Raw genomic sequence first — 12,965 nt, 5'->3', positions numbered from 1 at the left:
TCAAAAGATTTACGAATCAGTCAAGTAAAATGGCTGGAGACATACCACGAGGCATTCCCTATTGATCTGCTGTTATCCCAAGCAGCTCAGCTTTAGTTAAGATAATCTATAAACAACAGGGTGCAAGTGTGTACATTAAAAAGAACACAATTACAAAATAACACAGATAAAACCAGAATAGGTCATCAAGCCATGAGATTTATAAAGCAAACAAGAACACACAACAATAAAACCACATCATATGTGTTTAAATGTATAATGCTAATGAGATAGAAATGGGCAGAGGTGGGTAGAGTAGCCAAAAATTGTACTCAAGTAAAAGTACTGTTACTTCAGAATAATATGACTCAAGTAAAAGTAAAAAGTAGACATCAAAATAATTACTTGAATAAGAGTAAAAAAGTACTTGGTGAAAAAACTACTCAAGTACTGAGTAACTGTTGAGTAACGTCTGATTTATTTTTTAACACAAGACAACAATCAGACAGACAAAAATACAAAATAATCTTTAGGCAAATTATGGCTCATCCAATCAATAAAATAAATTAAAATTAATTAATTACAAAATAGTTTAAATTAAAATAATTCAGGTATATTCAAGTACTTAATAAATAAAATAATAATAACTAAAAAATAAATATGCACAATTAACACAAATTTCCAAACCTTTATACTTTTTTACCAGGCAGAACTAGAACGAGGCAGCCCATAAATTCTCATAAACTGTGTGTGTGTCTCCAGTGACAGAACAACAGAAGGAAACACACACACACACACACACACACACACACACACACATTTCATTTCTTTTGTGTTGTGATTGTTGCACATTTGATGCCTTGATGAAAGGGCAATAATAATGAAATACATCTCTACTCCTTTAATTAATTTCAGGAAGCCTCTAGTACTTTCCTTAGTTTCAGGTAAGCTAAAGCTTCTGGTTGCAAAGCTGTTTTTGTTTCTCAAAATATCTTCCTTCATGTTCATCAGAACAAAGAAATTTATACAGGTTTGTAACAACATGAGTGAGTAAATGATGACAGAATTTTCATTTTAAGTGAACTATCCCTTTAAATGTGTGTTCGGCGCTGCAAGAAACGACACGTCTGATGTCATCTGTTTGTCGGCTCTTGCGGCGCTGAGTAAAGTTGAGCACATAAAAAAAACTCGAAACAGCTGAACTCGACAAAACTGTTGTGTTACTAACTAACGCGTCCCGCCGCTGAGATTGAGTATGTTAACGTGACGAGACTGCACAACTACGTTAGAGCCTTAGCGGAAGTTTCTCTATCTGTCAAAATAAAACATTAAAATTGATGCGTAGAATACCAAAGAGGTAAAAAGAAAAGTAACGAGCTCATTGTAGCCTAATGTAGCGGAGTAAGAGTACAGTTTCTTCTTCACAAATCTACTCAAGTAAAAGTAAAAAGTATAGTGATTTAAAACTACTCCTAGAAGTATAATTTTTTCAAAAATTTACTCAAGTAAATGTAACGGAGTAAATGTAACTCGTTACTACCCACCTCTGGAAATGGGTAATATAAATATAGACAGAAATAAATAACCCAATCAATGCAATGCTGGTCAGGGACAAGCTACTGAGACAAAACATGGGACATGATATTGCTAACTGGAATTGTACATGATATTGAGACTTCTGTTCTAATATTATGTTTTCTTGTTTGTTCTGTATCTCTCACTCTCTCTCTCATTCCTATTCTTTCTATTCCCTTTACAAACATAGGGATTGTATAAAGGTGGTGGACCCTCTGCCATTCTTCCAGAGCTGTGTGTTTGATATGTGCCGCTATGATGGGCTGCTGCAGACTCTGTGTGACCAGCTACAGGCTTATACTGATGCCTGTCTCGGTGCAGGAGCTCCAGTGCATCAGTGGAGGCAGCCAGACTTCTGCCGTGAGTCTCACCATACAGTAGTTTTCAGAAATACAATTACACACATATATACTAAAGACAAGAAAAACAAATATGTTACAGTTTTCAATGTTTTCCTTTCTTTTGCCATAATCTTTCCTCTTTTTTTCACAGCTCTGGTTTGTCCGCCTAACAGCCACTACTCTATGTGTGTGAGTTCATGTCCAGAGACATGTGTGGGTGTGAGCGGCCCACCTGGCTGTGGAGAGAAGTGTGTTGAAGGATGCAAGTGTGATCCTGGCTTTGTCCTGAGCGACAAGAAGTGTGTCCCTCTAAAAGACTGTGGCTGTGTGGATCCTGAAGGCTCCTACCACCCTGTGAGGCTCCTACCACCCTGTTTCACATAAGACTCACACACACATATACATAGAAAAACATAAAACAGACATTCAAATATAATATATATCTGAATATTCATAGATAGATAGATAGACATTATACATATATATTTTTAGATTGATTAATTGACCAGTATCCAAGTAACCAGAATGTGTTTTGCTTCATTGTACAAGGTAAATGAGAGTTGGTATCTGGAAGGCTGTGAACATCAGTGTGTGTGTCTCAGTGGAAGAATCATTCAGTGTTACAGCACAAGTTGTTTACCTACAGAGACCTGCCAACTGCTAGATGGAGAGTACATCTGTAAACCAAAGGGTAAAACAAATCCTGTATGACATTCTCTGTGTAGTTGGTGAACACATCAGACAGTGTAATCAGTAATCAGTTTCTCTCTGCTTTTTTTTTCAGATCCTACAGGTCCAGGAATCTGCTCTGTGTCTGGGGACCCCCACTACACCTCCTTTGATAAAAGGGTCCATCATTTCATGGGCTCCTGCTCATATACCCTTACCAAGCCCTGTAATGAAACCTCAGGGTTACCCTACTTTACTGTTGACACTCAAAATGAACATAGGAGCAATAACAAGAAAGTGTCTTATGTGAAATCAGTCATTATCAATGTGTATGGAATTAAGATTATCTTGGACAAAGGCCATAAAGTCCAGGTGAGAGGCATTGCACAGACTTTATATTAAATTGGAGTTATATGTATATAAAATTTAGTATAGAATATCTATTTGGCAACCAGTAATAAAACAACATTACCTTTGCTATTACAGGTAAATGGAGTTCGGGTGACTGTGCCCATCACTATGCCAAATGATGTAAAGATCTTCCTAAGCGGAAAGTTTGTGGTGCTGGAGACAAACTTTGGCCTGCGTGTTCGCTTTGATGGCAATCACCATGCCGATGTCAGTCTTCCCTCCTCTTACAAAGGCTTGTTGTGTGGAATGTGTGGTAAGGCTGAATGATCAATCCATTAATATATTTTTTAGAGATATATAGTCAATAGTCTATGTTATGACTGATATGTTTTATGTCAAAAAGTTGCCTAAAATTATCTAGTTATTAATATTTGCATTTTGACTTCAATCTCAAAGGAAATTACAACGACAACCCAACAGACGACAACATTATGTCAGATGGCAAGCCTACAAGCAACACTAATGAGCTTGGAGAGAGCTGGCAGGTGCCAGATGATAGACCAGAGTGAGTGATAGTGCTCTTAACTATATAATCTAGTAAAGGAAATCACATGATGATTAGTGTTCAGTCAGCTAAGGTTTCATTTGATCCCCAGCTTATATTGTACGTTTTGATTTGGTAGGTTTATTTTAACAGTGAGAGACAGAAAAACAACAAAAAAAAAAATCCAGATTTAAATCTATTATAAATAGATTTGCATTTTAATGAGTAAAATAAGATTAAAAAAATAAGATAAAATCCCCTATCGATCCGAAAGTTTTTTGACTCCCAGGTGTCTTTAATACAGGTAAATTCTCTTAAAGGGAGTGTTCCTAATCTCCGCTCTTTAACTGTATAAAAGACACCTGTCCACAGAAGCAATCAATCAATCAGATTCCAAACTCTCCATCATGGCCAAGACCAAAGAGCTGTCCATTGATATTAGGGACAAGATTGTAGACCTACACAAGGCTGGAATGGGCTACAAGACCATCGCCAAACAGCTTGGTGAGAAGGTGACAACAGTTGGTGCGATTATTTCCAAAAGGAAGAAACACAAAATAACTGTCAATCTCCTTCTGTCTGGGGCCCCATGCTAGATCTCACCTCGTGGAGTTTCAATGATTATGACTACGGTGAGGAATTAGCCCAGAACTACAGGGAGGATCTTGACTTCAGGCCTGTCTGAAGTCTGCCAGTGAACATCTGAATGACTCAGAATAGAACTGGGTGAAATTTTTGTGATAAGATGAGACTAAATTTAAGCTCTTGGCATCAGTTCAACTTGCCGTATTTAGAGGAGAAGGAATGCTGCCTATGACCCCAAAAACACCCTCCCCACCTTCAGAAACGGGGGTGGAAACATTATGCTTTGGGGTGTTTTTCTGCTAAGGGGACAGAACAACTTCACCACATTAAAAGAACAATGGACGAGGCCATTTACCATCAAATCTTGGGTGAGAACTTCCTTCCCTCAGACAGTGCATTGAAAATAAGTATGGGTATTTCAGCATGATCCAATACACATGCCCAAGGCAACATAGGAGTGGATCAAGAAGAAGCACATTAAGGTTGTGAGTGGCCTAGCCAGTCTCCAGATCTTAATCCCATCAAAAATCTGTGGAGGATGCTGAAGGTTTGAGTTGCCAAACATCAGGATCAAAACCTTAATTACTTGGAAAGGATCTGCAAAGGAGTGGGACAAAATCCCTCCTAAGATGTGTGCAAATATGGTGGCCAATGACAAGAAATGTCTGACCTCTGTGATTGCCAACAAGGGTTTTGCCCCAAGTACTAAGTCATGTTTTGAAAAGGGGTCAAATACTTATTTCACTCATTAAAATCCAAATCAATTTATAACTTTTTTGAAATGTGCTTTTCTGGATTCTTTTTGTAGTTGTCCTATTTCTCACTGTTAAAATAAACCTACTATTAAAATTATAGACTGATCATTTCTTTGTCAGTGGGTTAACATACAAAATCAGCAGAGGCTCAAATTATTTTTCCCCTCACTGTACATGTTGGTACAAGCCAAATGATTACAGAAGAAACCCTTGGAATGCAGGATTCATGACGTAATTCCCAAGAGAAAACGTGTAAAATATGTTTGTTCCGTTCCATTTTCAGTTGTATATGACCTAACTGATGGCTATTGAATATTCTTATTTTATTTATTTGAAATGATCTTTCTGTTTCTTTATTATTCTGACTTACAGTTGTATTCATGATGGTGGAGATATTGAATGTAATAAAGATATTGAGAGTGAAGCTAAGAAACCAACCAGCTGTGGAATGATCACTGATCCTGATGGTTAGAACTCATATACACCACTCAATCAGGCAGAACTTCACAGAGCTTAATTTGCTTCACAGACTGTGTGCCATCTGGCTTTGCCTAAGTGCTATTCTGCTTCTGCCAATCAGGAATCTTCAAAGCATGCCATAAAGTTGTGCCACCTAACCCATACTTTGAGAACTGCGTGTTTGACCAGTGTGGCACAGGTGGAGCTACTGTGGCCCTCTGCCAGGCTATTGAGAGCTATGCTGACCTCTGTGCCCAAGCTGGTGTGCCAGTTGACTGGAGGAACAATACTTTCTGTCGTAAGTGTTTGTTCATGGGCATGAGGTGTGGATTATTTTTATTAGCAAATGTTGTTTCTGGTTATCATTGAGGTAAATGCAGGTCTGTTTTTTAACTTTTGTTCCTGTACTGTATATCATTTAGCTGTCACTATCTTCCTTCTTGCTTCTTCAATCCTTTATATATCTTTCTGCAAATCAAACTGTTTTGCAACCCTTAATCAGTATGCTTGTTTCTCAATGTCCTTCAGCCATGAAATGTCCTGTTGGCAGTCACTATGAGCACTGTGCTACTGCATGCCCCCCCAGCTGTCAGGATCCTGGTTCAGCCAGCACATGCACACAGCCATGTGTAGAAGGATGTGTTTGCAATGAAGGATTGATATTGAGCGGAGTCAAGTGTGTGCCCTTCAGTCAGTGTGGATGTACTGATAAGAACAGCAACTACAGACCGGTATGTAACAGTTAATGAATTTGAAAACTTGGAATTTGAAAACTTGGATTTAAAGGAGTGTGAACTGGGATTATGTGAAAAGTGTTACAGAAAGTGTTGAAAATGAACCCAACCCTATCTGTGATACCATTAGTGATTGCCTCTTGCTTATGACCTGTTTTGTTGTTTATTGTACAATTCTAATAGTTACATCAATCATGTTTTTTATATTAAAAAAGATGTCAATGTTGGCATGTGTGCTTTATTCAGGTGGGCGAAAGCTGGTTTACTAAGGATGACTGCTCTGAACGCTGCATGTGTTATCCTTTGAACAATGTGACATGTGAAGCATGGAAGTGTAGCCCTGCACAGGAGTGTAAAGTCCACGAAGGCCAGCTGGGCTGTGTGGATACAGGTATGCGCTTCTCCAATCCAGTCATAGTACAAAAGTACAGAAGTATTCACACAAGTCACATCCTAGTACAAGGTCATCTTTTCACTACATCTAACATACTAATTCTTGACGTTAAACGTTAAACTGCAAATCACTATTCACTGTTCAAGTTATATAGGGTAACAACAAGCTGACAACCATAATTTAAACTTATTTCTTCATACATCAGTTAATCATTCAGCCTTAGATGTACATATTATAATTTATTGATGTATACAACAATGTTATAGCATTAGAGCACATTATTTGAAAATAACGATTCCTTCATTAAGATACACAAAATAACCTTGTGCTAAGAAAGCATCAATCCACTATGGAAGGAATTTCTAAACTCTCTATATAACTGTGTGCACAGGAGTGGGTATTTGCCACATTGCTGGTGATCCTCATTACTACACCTTTGATGGTATCATGCATACCTACATGGGCACATGTACCTATACTTTGGTGGAAGTTTGCAACAGCTCCATGGTGACTCCATTTACCATTGTGGCCAAAAATGAAGAGCGTGGCCAGCCTGAAGCCTCATACATTCGTTCTGTCACTATCCACCTTCCAGGAGCCAACATCACACTAAGCAAGAGCAAGAGAGTGTTGGTAAGGGTTTGAAAAACAGAGGGTGTAGATGAGCAAGTAAAGAAATGGCATAAAATGTTTTTGTCATATAGGCATGTATATAATGTGGTATCTTAGAGAATATAATACACCTATATAGATAAAAAAGATTTGATCATATAGACTTCTGGTTTTGCCCTCTATAGCTGGATGGCCAAAAAATACGTACCCCTATGGACATTGCTTTAGCTAAGGCCAGAGTGTTCACTAGTGGAGTCAACAGCGTTCTATCCACGGACTTTGGCCTCATTGTCCAGTTTGATGGCATTCACCATGTGGAGATTACTGTACCTGGAGACTACTTCAACAAGGTCAGAAAACATGCTGGCAAGGGTCAACTGCTCAGTAGCTTTTAGTTGCCCTGTAGAATCTTAGGCAGTATTCCACCACAGATATAACACAATGTATAAATGGACTATTTCAGTCATTTGTAGTCAAGAATTATTCCAATTTCTCTGTGGTTCACCTTTTTTCCTCTCTTCTACACTGTTGGTAGGTATGTGGCATGTGTGGTAACTACAATGGTAATTTCACTGATGATGACTTGATGCCAAATGGCCAGCCAGCTAAAGATGTCATAGAGTTGGGCAATAGCTGGAAGGCAGAGGGAGACAGCGATCCCGGGTGAGCACCTAATATACTCCTGACATACTTCTTCCATAGTTTATATACAGTAAATATTCCTAACTAGATCTACGATTTCAGTTATAATTAATACTCACTCACTCTCACTCACTCATTTTCTACCGTAGATGCCAGCCAGACACACGCCCCGATGTCCACCCAAACTGCACAGACACAGAAGAGGAAGTTATCCGCAATCAGTGTACAAGCATTATCATGTCAGACAAGTTTAAACCTTGCCACTCTCTAATCCCTCCTAAGCCCTTCATAGAGAACTGCATCTATGACATGTGCGAGTATGATGGCATGGAGTCAACACTGTGCGATAATGTGGCTGCATATGCCCAGGCCTGTCAGAGTGCCGGTGTCACCATCAGCTGGAGGAACACCACCTTCTGTCGTGAGTGATCCTCAAGCTACTCAAATGAAGAGAAATGAAGCAGCTTTAATACTGCATGTTGTAATGTCATGTTGTTAATGCTTTGTAAAGTCAGCTAATGATGTTACAAATGTTAACACCTCAAATGTATAATGCCTCAGATGTATAACAGTAGCTGCCCTGTCCTGTCCTCTATACAGCTCTTCCATGCCCCCCAAACAGCCACTATTCAGACTGCACACCACCATGCCCTCCTACCTGTGCAGACCTTTTTCCCATTTTCTGCCCCCTGCCACCAAATAGCTGCGTGGAAGGCTGCCAGTGTAATGCAGGCTTTGTGCTGAGTGATGGAAAGTGTGTAAAATTGTCCAACTGTGGATGTGTGGACAGCAAAGGAGAATATCATGATGTAAGTTGAAAGTCACCTTTAATCCATATAAAAGTTAAAATTTGATTGAGCTTTAAAATTGGTGACATGTCTGGAGGAGTATTTACATGCTATTCATGCATATAATTAGGTTTCATTGGGAGGCTCAAAATTTTTGTACCTCACACAAACTGCATGCATTTATGGTGCAGAGAAAACCACTGTGGTCAGTGTTCCTGCTGTGTGTTACAGGTTGGGGATTCGTGGCTGACAGAACATTGTGACCAGAAGTGCACATGCAGTCAGGGAGGAGTACTGAGCTGCAAGGACTTTCAGTGCAGTTCCAGTTCTGTTTGTGCCTTGAACAATAACGGTGAACGCTACTGCAAACCTGAGAGTGAGTCCTAGGAAATAATAACTAATAATTTCTTAATAAGGCCTGTTCTCTTTTGCTATACTTATAACATACATGCATGTGACACTTCTGAGATTTTTTTTTTAATTTTACACTTATAGGTTTTGATAAGTGCATCATTTCTGGGGATCCACACTACCGCACCTTTGACAAATTCAACCACCACTACCAGGGCCCGTATACGTATGTGTTAACCAAAGATCATAATCTACCCAGCTTCCTCACGCCCCTTACCGTAAAGGGTAAGAACGCCCGAAGAGGTGGCATCAGCCGTGTCTCCTACCTGCTGGAGGTTTATGTGGAAGTGTATGGTGTCAGTGTTCGTATGCTCCAAAAGAAGGGGCTGCTGGTAAGATCTTATGCATAATTTGTGTTAATTTGTGCAGTAAAATTACACATGTTCATGTCTGTGGTGTGTTGATCCCTCCCACAGGTTAATGGTGAGCGAGTGTCCCCTCCATTGAGTCCTAACCAGGGTATCAAGATCTCCTTGAACTCCCGCTACCTACAGCTGACAACTGACTTTGGACTCACCGTGCGCTTTGATGGCAACATGCAAGGAGGTGAGAATAAAGACACCATATGTACATATTTATATTTTAGCCTTGTCATTTGCACATACAATATACAACCCCTTTCCTCCTGAACAGAGGTGATTTTGCCGAGCACCTACAAGACGCATGTGCTCGGCCTTTGTGGAAACTATGACGGTCGCGCTAATAATGAGTATGTGAAGCCTGATGGCAGCATCACCCGCAACCTAAATGAGTTTGGAGATAGCTGGAGAGTGAGTGACAAGCAAGGAGAGGATGCTTCAGACCTGCCCCGGCTCATCCGTTTGCATAAGTGAGTGAAGCACTTTTAAATTGGGCCTTAGTTACACCATTATCATATGATCAGTTCTTACCTCACCTTTATCTTACCTTTTCTTTATGCTAATAATAATCCTAATAAGAGAAAACTACACTACATGCATACATTTCTAACAGCTTTGATTTTGAGTAAAGCTTATCACTGAGGTGTGAATTAAAGCTTACTACTTCCTTCAGACTCTTTCTCTGTATCCCATATCTAGAGACGAAAACCCTGGCTCTAATGTAGTTTCTCTGTCTGTGTTTATCTCAGGAGAGAGATGGAAGGAGATTTAGACTCAGGCTTTGAGACACTCGGATGCACTGAAGCTCAGCTGGAGGAGCTGAATGGGAAGAATCATTGTGGAGCATTAAGTGACCCTTCAGGACCCTTTGCTCCCTGCCACAGCACCATTAATCCTGATCCGTTCCAGGAGTAAGTACAGTGACCTGTATTATTATAAAGATCTCTAATTGTACAACACAGGTGGGTTTGGTGTGTGTGTTCTGTACTCCAGGTGACTGATAGTTTGCACTGCAGTGAGTGTTTTGTGTGCAGATAATTAGCTTATTATTAAAAAATAAATCATGGTAGAGAAAGTGTACAGTATTCTGACCAGGAATATGTGTGTTGCAGAGACTGTGTGTTCGACTTGTGTGCAGAGCAGAGCAATTCCACACTGCGCTGTGAAAGCTATGCTGTTTATGCCCTGTCTTGTCAGGAGCAGGGAATTATCTTAGGGCCTTGGAGAACACAACTGCAGTGTGGTATGTCACACACACTCACAGAGGCCAACACACACACACATTAATTTGCAGTAACTTGTTTAGACTGTCCAGATTATTTGTAATACCTTGTTTTGTTTTGTTTGTTTGTTTGTTTGTTTGTTTTTATAAAATAACTGTCAGTTATACTGTGTGTAATGTATACTATATGTAAGAATGATTTTTATTGATTTTTAAAGTAAAATATCCTTTAGGCAGTAGACTGAAATTTATTCTAAATCACCTGGAAAAATATTTGTTATCATTTGACTTATTTGTTCATTACTGTTGTTGTGTTGTTCCCAGATGTCTAAGTGTGTTAAAAAGATTTATTTGCAACCCATGCAATAAAGCATGAACAGATTTCTGACTTTAATATGTAATGTAATTTAAATTCAGCATTCATGGTGAAAAAAAAATCAATATAGTTATTATAACACAAGGGTGCAAAATCATCAGTCACATTTTGTATAAAATTACTTTCTGAATTGTGAACACACACACAATATTTTAAACAATAGGTTTTCTCACTGTGCATTCTGTGCACTGTAGGTCTGTCATGTGGTGCCAACAGTAGTTACGCATCCTGTATGACTGTATGTCCAGCATCATGCGCTGACCTAGCAGCTCCTTCTGAATGTGAGCAAACTTCATGCCTGGAGGGATGTCAGTGTAATCCTGGATTTACCATGAGTGGCAACGAGTGTGTTCCTTACAATGAGTGTGGATGCAGCTTTTTGGGCCGCTACTACACTGTAAGTCCCCAGTTGTGTGTATCTTGTGTTTAGATAATAATAACTCAAGAATGTAAGGAAATATGAGCACAGAACAATGTGCATATCACTGTTCTCTTTACATGCAAACACAGCTGATGGACACATTTGTGACTGAGGACTGTGCTCAGAGCTGTAAATGTACACCCACTGGTGCTGTGTGTCAGCCCAAAGGATGCAAAGACAACGAAGTCTGTACCATCTCCAACACTTTACGTGATTGCTACACCTGTGAGTACCTCCGATTATCACACTAACAACATACACTTTCTAGTAAGTCAGAAAAACTGTTTAGACAAAACAAAACATTTAAAAGGTGTTCACATACAGCGCTGCATGTTTTGTAATCAATATAGTTGCACATTAAATTTTGTTAAGCAAATATAATTCCTCTGTCTTTCTCAGTGAACCCATGCACAAGCTCACCTTGCTTGAACGGTGGCACTTGTGTTGAAGGAACAGACATCAGCTACACCTGCTTATGTCCAAAAGGTTTTACAGGGAATAACTGTGAGGAAAAAGTAGGCCTAGGTAATCAAACAATAATTAAATATTCAAATATACCTGAAATTATTAAGCAAAATTGACCTTACTGCTAATATACTAAATTTATAAAATAGCTGTAATGTGCTTTAAGGACTGACTGTCATACTGACCCAACTGTTCCAACAGATCAGACAAGCATTATTCTGATTGGAGTCTTGGTACCACTTGCAGTAATCATCATTGTCATAATAACTGTGCTTGTCTGCAAGAAAAACAGGTTTGTCTTTGGCATAAATAAGAACTATGACATTCCCAATAATAAATAAAATTAAAATGTTGTTCCTAATCTATGCATAAATTAATCTAAATGTCACTAATGTTAAATGATAATGAATGTGAAATGGTGTTCTCTCCTCAGGCACAGAAAAGTCAGTTATGACACCAGTAGCAGTAGCAGTCTACCACTGGGGAATAAAGGTAGGTGTGGTGTGTTCCAGTTCAAGTTGTTTTTGATAATACTGATAAATTATTAGATTTATTTACCTGACATTCACCAACAGATCATCCCTATGAAAATTTGGATAAGAGCAGGAGTGTGGACAGCACAGTGATGAAATCGTCCTCGTTCTGAATCATCCAAGTGTTTTAATTTGATTTCATTCATTCATTCATTCATTCATCTTCTACCACTTATCCGAACTACCTCGGGTCACGGGGAGCCTGTGCCTATCTCAGGTGTCATCGGGCATCAAGGCAGGATACACCCTGGACGGAGTGCCAACCCATCACAGGGCACACACACATTCTCATTCACTCACACAATCACACACTACGGACAATTTTCCAGAGATGCCAATCAACCTACCATGCATGTCTTTGGACCAGGGGAGGAAACCGGAGTACCCGGAGGAAACCCCCGAAGCACGGGGAGAACATGCAAACTCCACACACACAAGGCGGAGGCGGGAATCGAACCCCCAACGCTGGAGGTGTGAGGCGAACGTGCTAACCACTAAGCCACCGTGCCCCCTAATTTGATTTCATTTTGTATTTATTAAATTTTGACTTCTGGTGGAATTAACAGGTGAACAGGAATTATTTAATTACAGTGAATATATTTTGTAATCATCATTCATAACTTATTTGTAAACCTTATTGTAATTGTTGGTATAATGTGTAATACTCTACTGCCTTAATGAAATGATACGTTTTTAAACCTTGTATGGTGTTATTGTTTTTTAAAGAAAGAGTACAAATGCCCATATCCA

The 12,965-nt window shown here is 39.2% G+C and overlaps 1 protein-coding gene across 3 annotated transcripts in view; it reads left to right on the top strand.

The window, feature by feature from the left end:
- Positions 1-12,965, top strand: part of zanl (zonadhesin, like) — a 139,708-nt gene that overhangs the window by 34,498 nt on the left and 92,245 nt on the right. The window contains exons 97-123 of one of the 3 annotated variants that reach the window (XM_060874457.1): positions 1,745-1,914; positions 2,047-2,249; positions 2,445-2,586; positions 2,680-2,936; positions 3,051-3,228; positions 3,372-3,480; positions 5,172-5,266; positions 5,380-5,556; positions 5,787-5,989; positions 6,239-6,383; positions 6,778-7,019; positions 7,184-7,348; positions 7,534-7,661; positions 7,790-8,061; positions 8,241-8,449; positions 8,660-8,804; positions 8,924-9,171; positions 9,256-9,385; positions 9,473-9,668; positions 9,948-10,109; positions 10,311-10,441; positions 10,991-11,193; positions 11,307-11,442; positions 11,617-11,742; positions 11,884-11,974; positions 12,116-12,174; positions 12,258-12,369. In XM_060874457.1, the coding sequence (XP_060730440.1) occupies positions 1,745-1,914; positions 2,047-2,249; positions 2,445-2,586; positions 2,680-2,936; positions 3,051-3,228; positions 3,372-3,480; positions 5,172-5,266; positions 5,380-5,556; positions 5,787-5,989; positions 6,239-6,383; positions 6,778-7,019; positions 7,184-7,348; positions 7,534-7,661; positions 7,790-8,061; positions 8,241-8,449; positions 8,660-8,804; positions 8,924-9,171; positions 9,256-9,385; positions 9,473-9,668; positions 9,948-10,109; positions 10,311-10,441; positions 10,991-11,193; positions 11,307-11,442; positions 11,617-11,742; positions 11,884-11,974; positions 12,116-12,174; positions 12,258-12,328 (4,393 nt within the window). In that variant the 3' untranslated portion in view covers positions 12,329-12,369. Of the gene's footprint in view, positions 1-1,744; positions 1,915-2,046; positions 2,250-2,444; positions 2,587-2,679; positions 2,937-3,050; positions 3,229-3,371; positions 3,481-5,171; positions 5,267-5,379; positions 5,557-5,786; positions 5,990-6,238; positions 6,384-6,777; positions 7,020-7,183; positions 7,349-7,533; positions 7,662-7,789; positions 8,062-8,240; positions 8,450-8,659; positions 8,805-8,923; positions 9,172-9,255; positions 9,386-9,472; positions 9,669-9,947; positions 10,110-10,310; positions 10,442-10,990; positions 11,194-11,306; positions 11,443-11,616; positions 11,743-11,883; positions 11,975-12,115; positions 12,175-12,257; positions 12,919-12,965 lie in introns of those variants that run through there. The other 2 variants (XM_060874456.1, XM_060874458.1) reach the window with 2 other exon arrangements.

Source organism: Tachysurus vachellii, chromosome 7 (genome assembly GCF_030014155.1).
Source record: "Tachysurus vachellii isolate PV-2020 chromosome 7, HZAU_Pvac_v1, whole genome shotgun sequence".
Lineage (NCBI taxonomy): Eukaryota > Metazoa > Chordata > Actinopteri > Siluriformes > Bagridae > Tachysurus > Tachysurus vachellii.
Note: the sequence above shows the minus strand (reverse complement) of the source record. Positions and strands in the feature narration are given on the sequence as shown.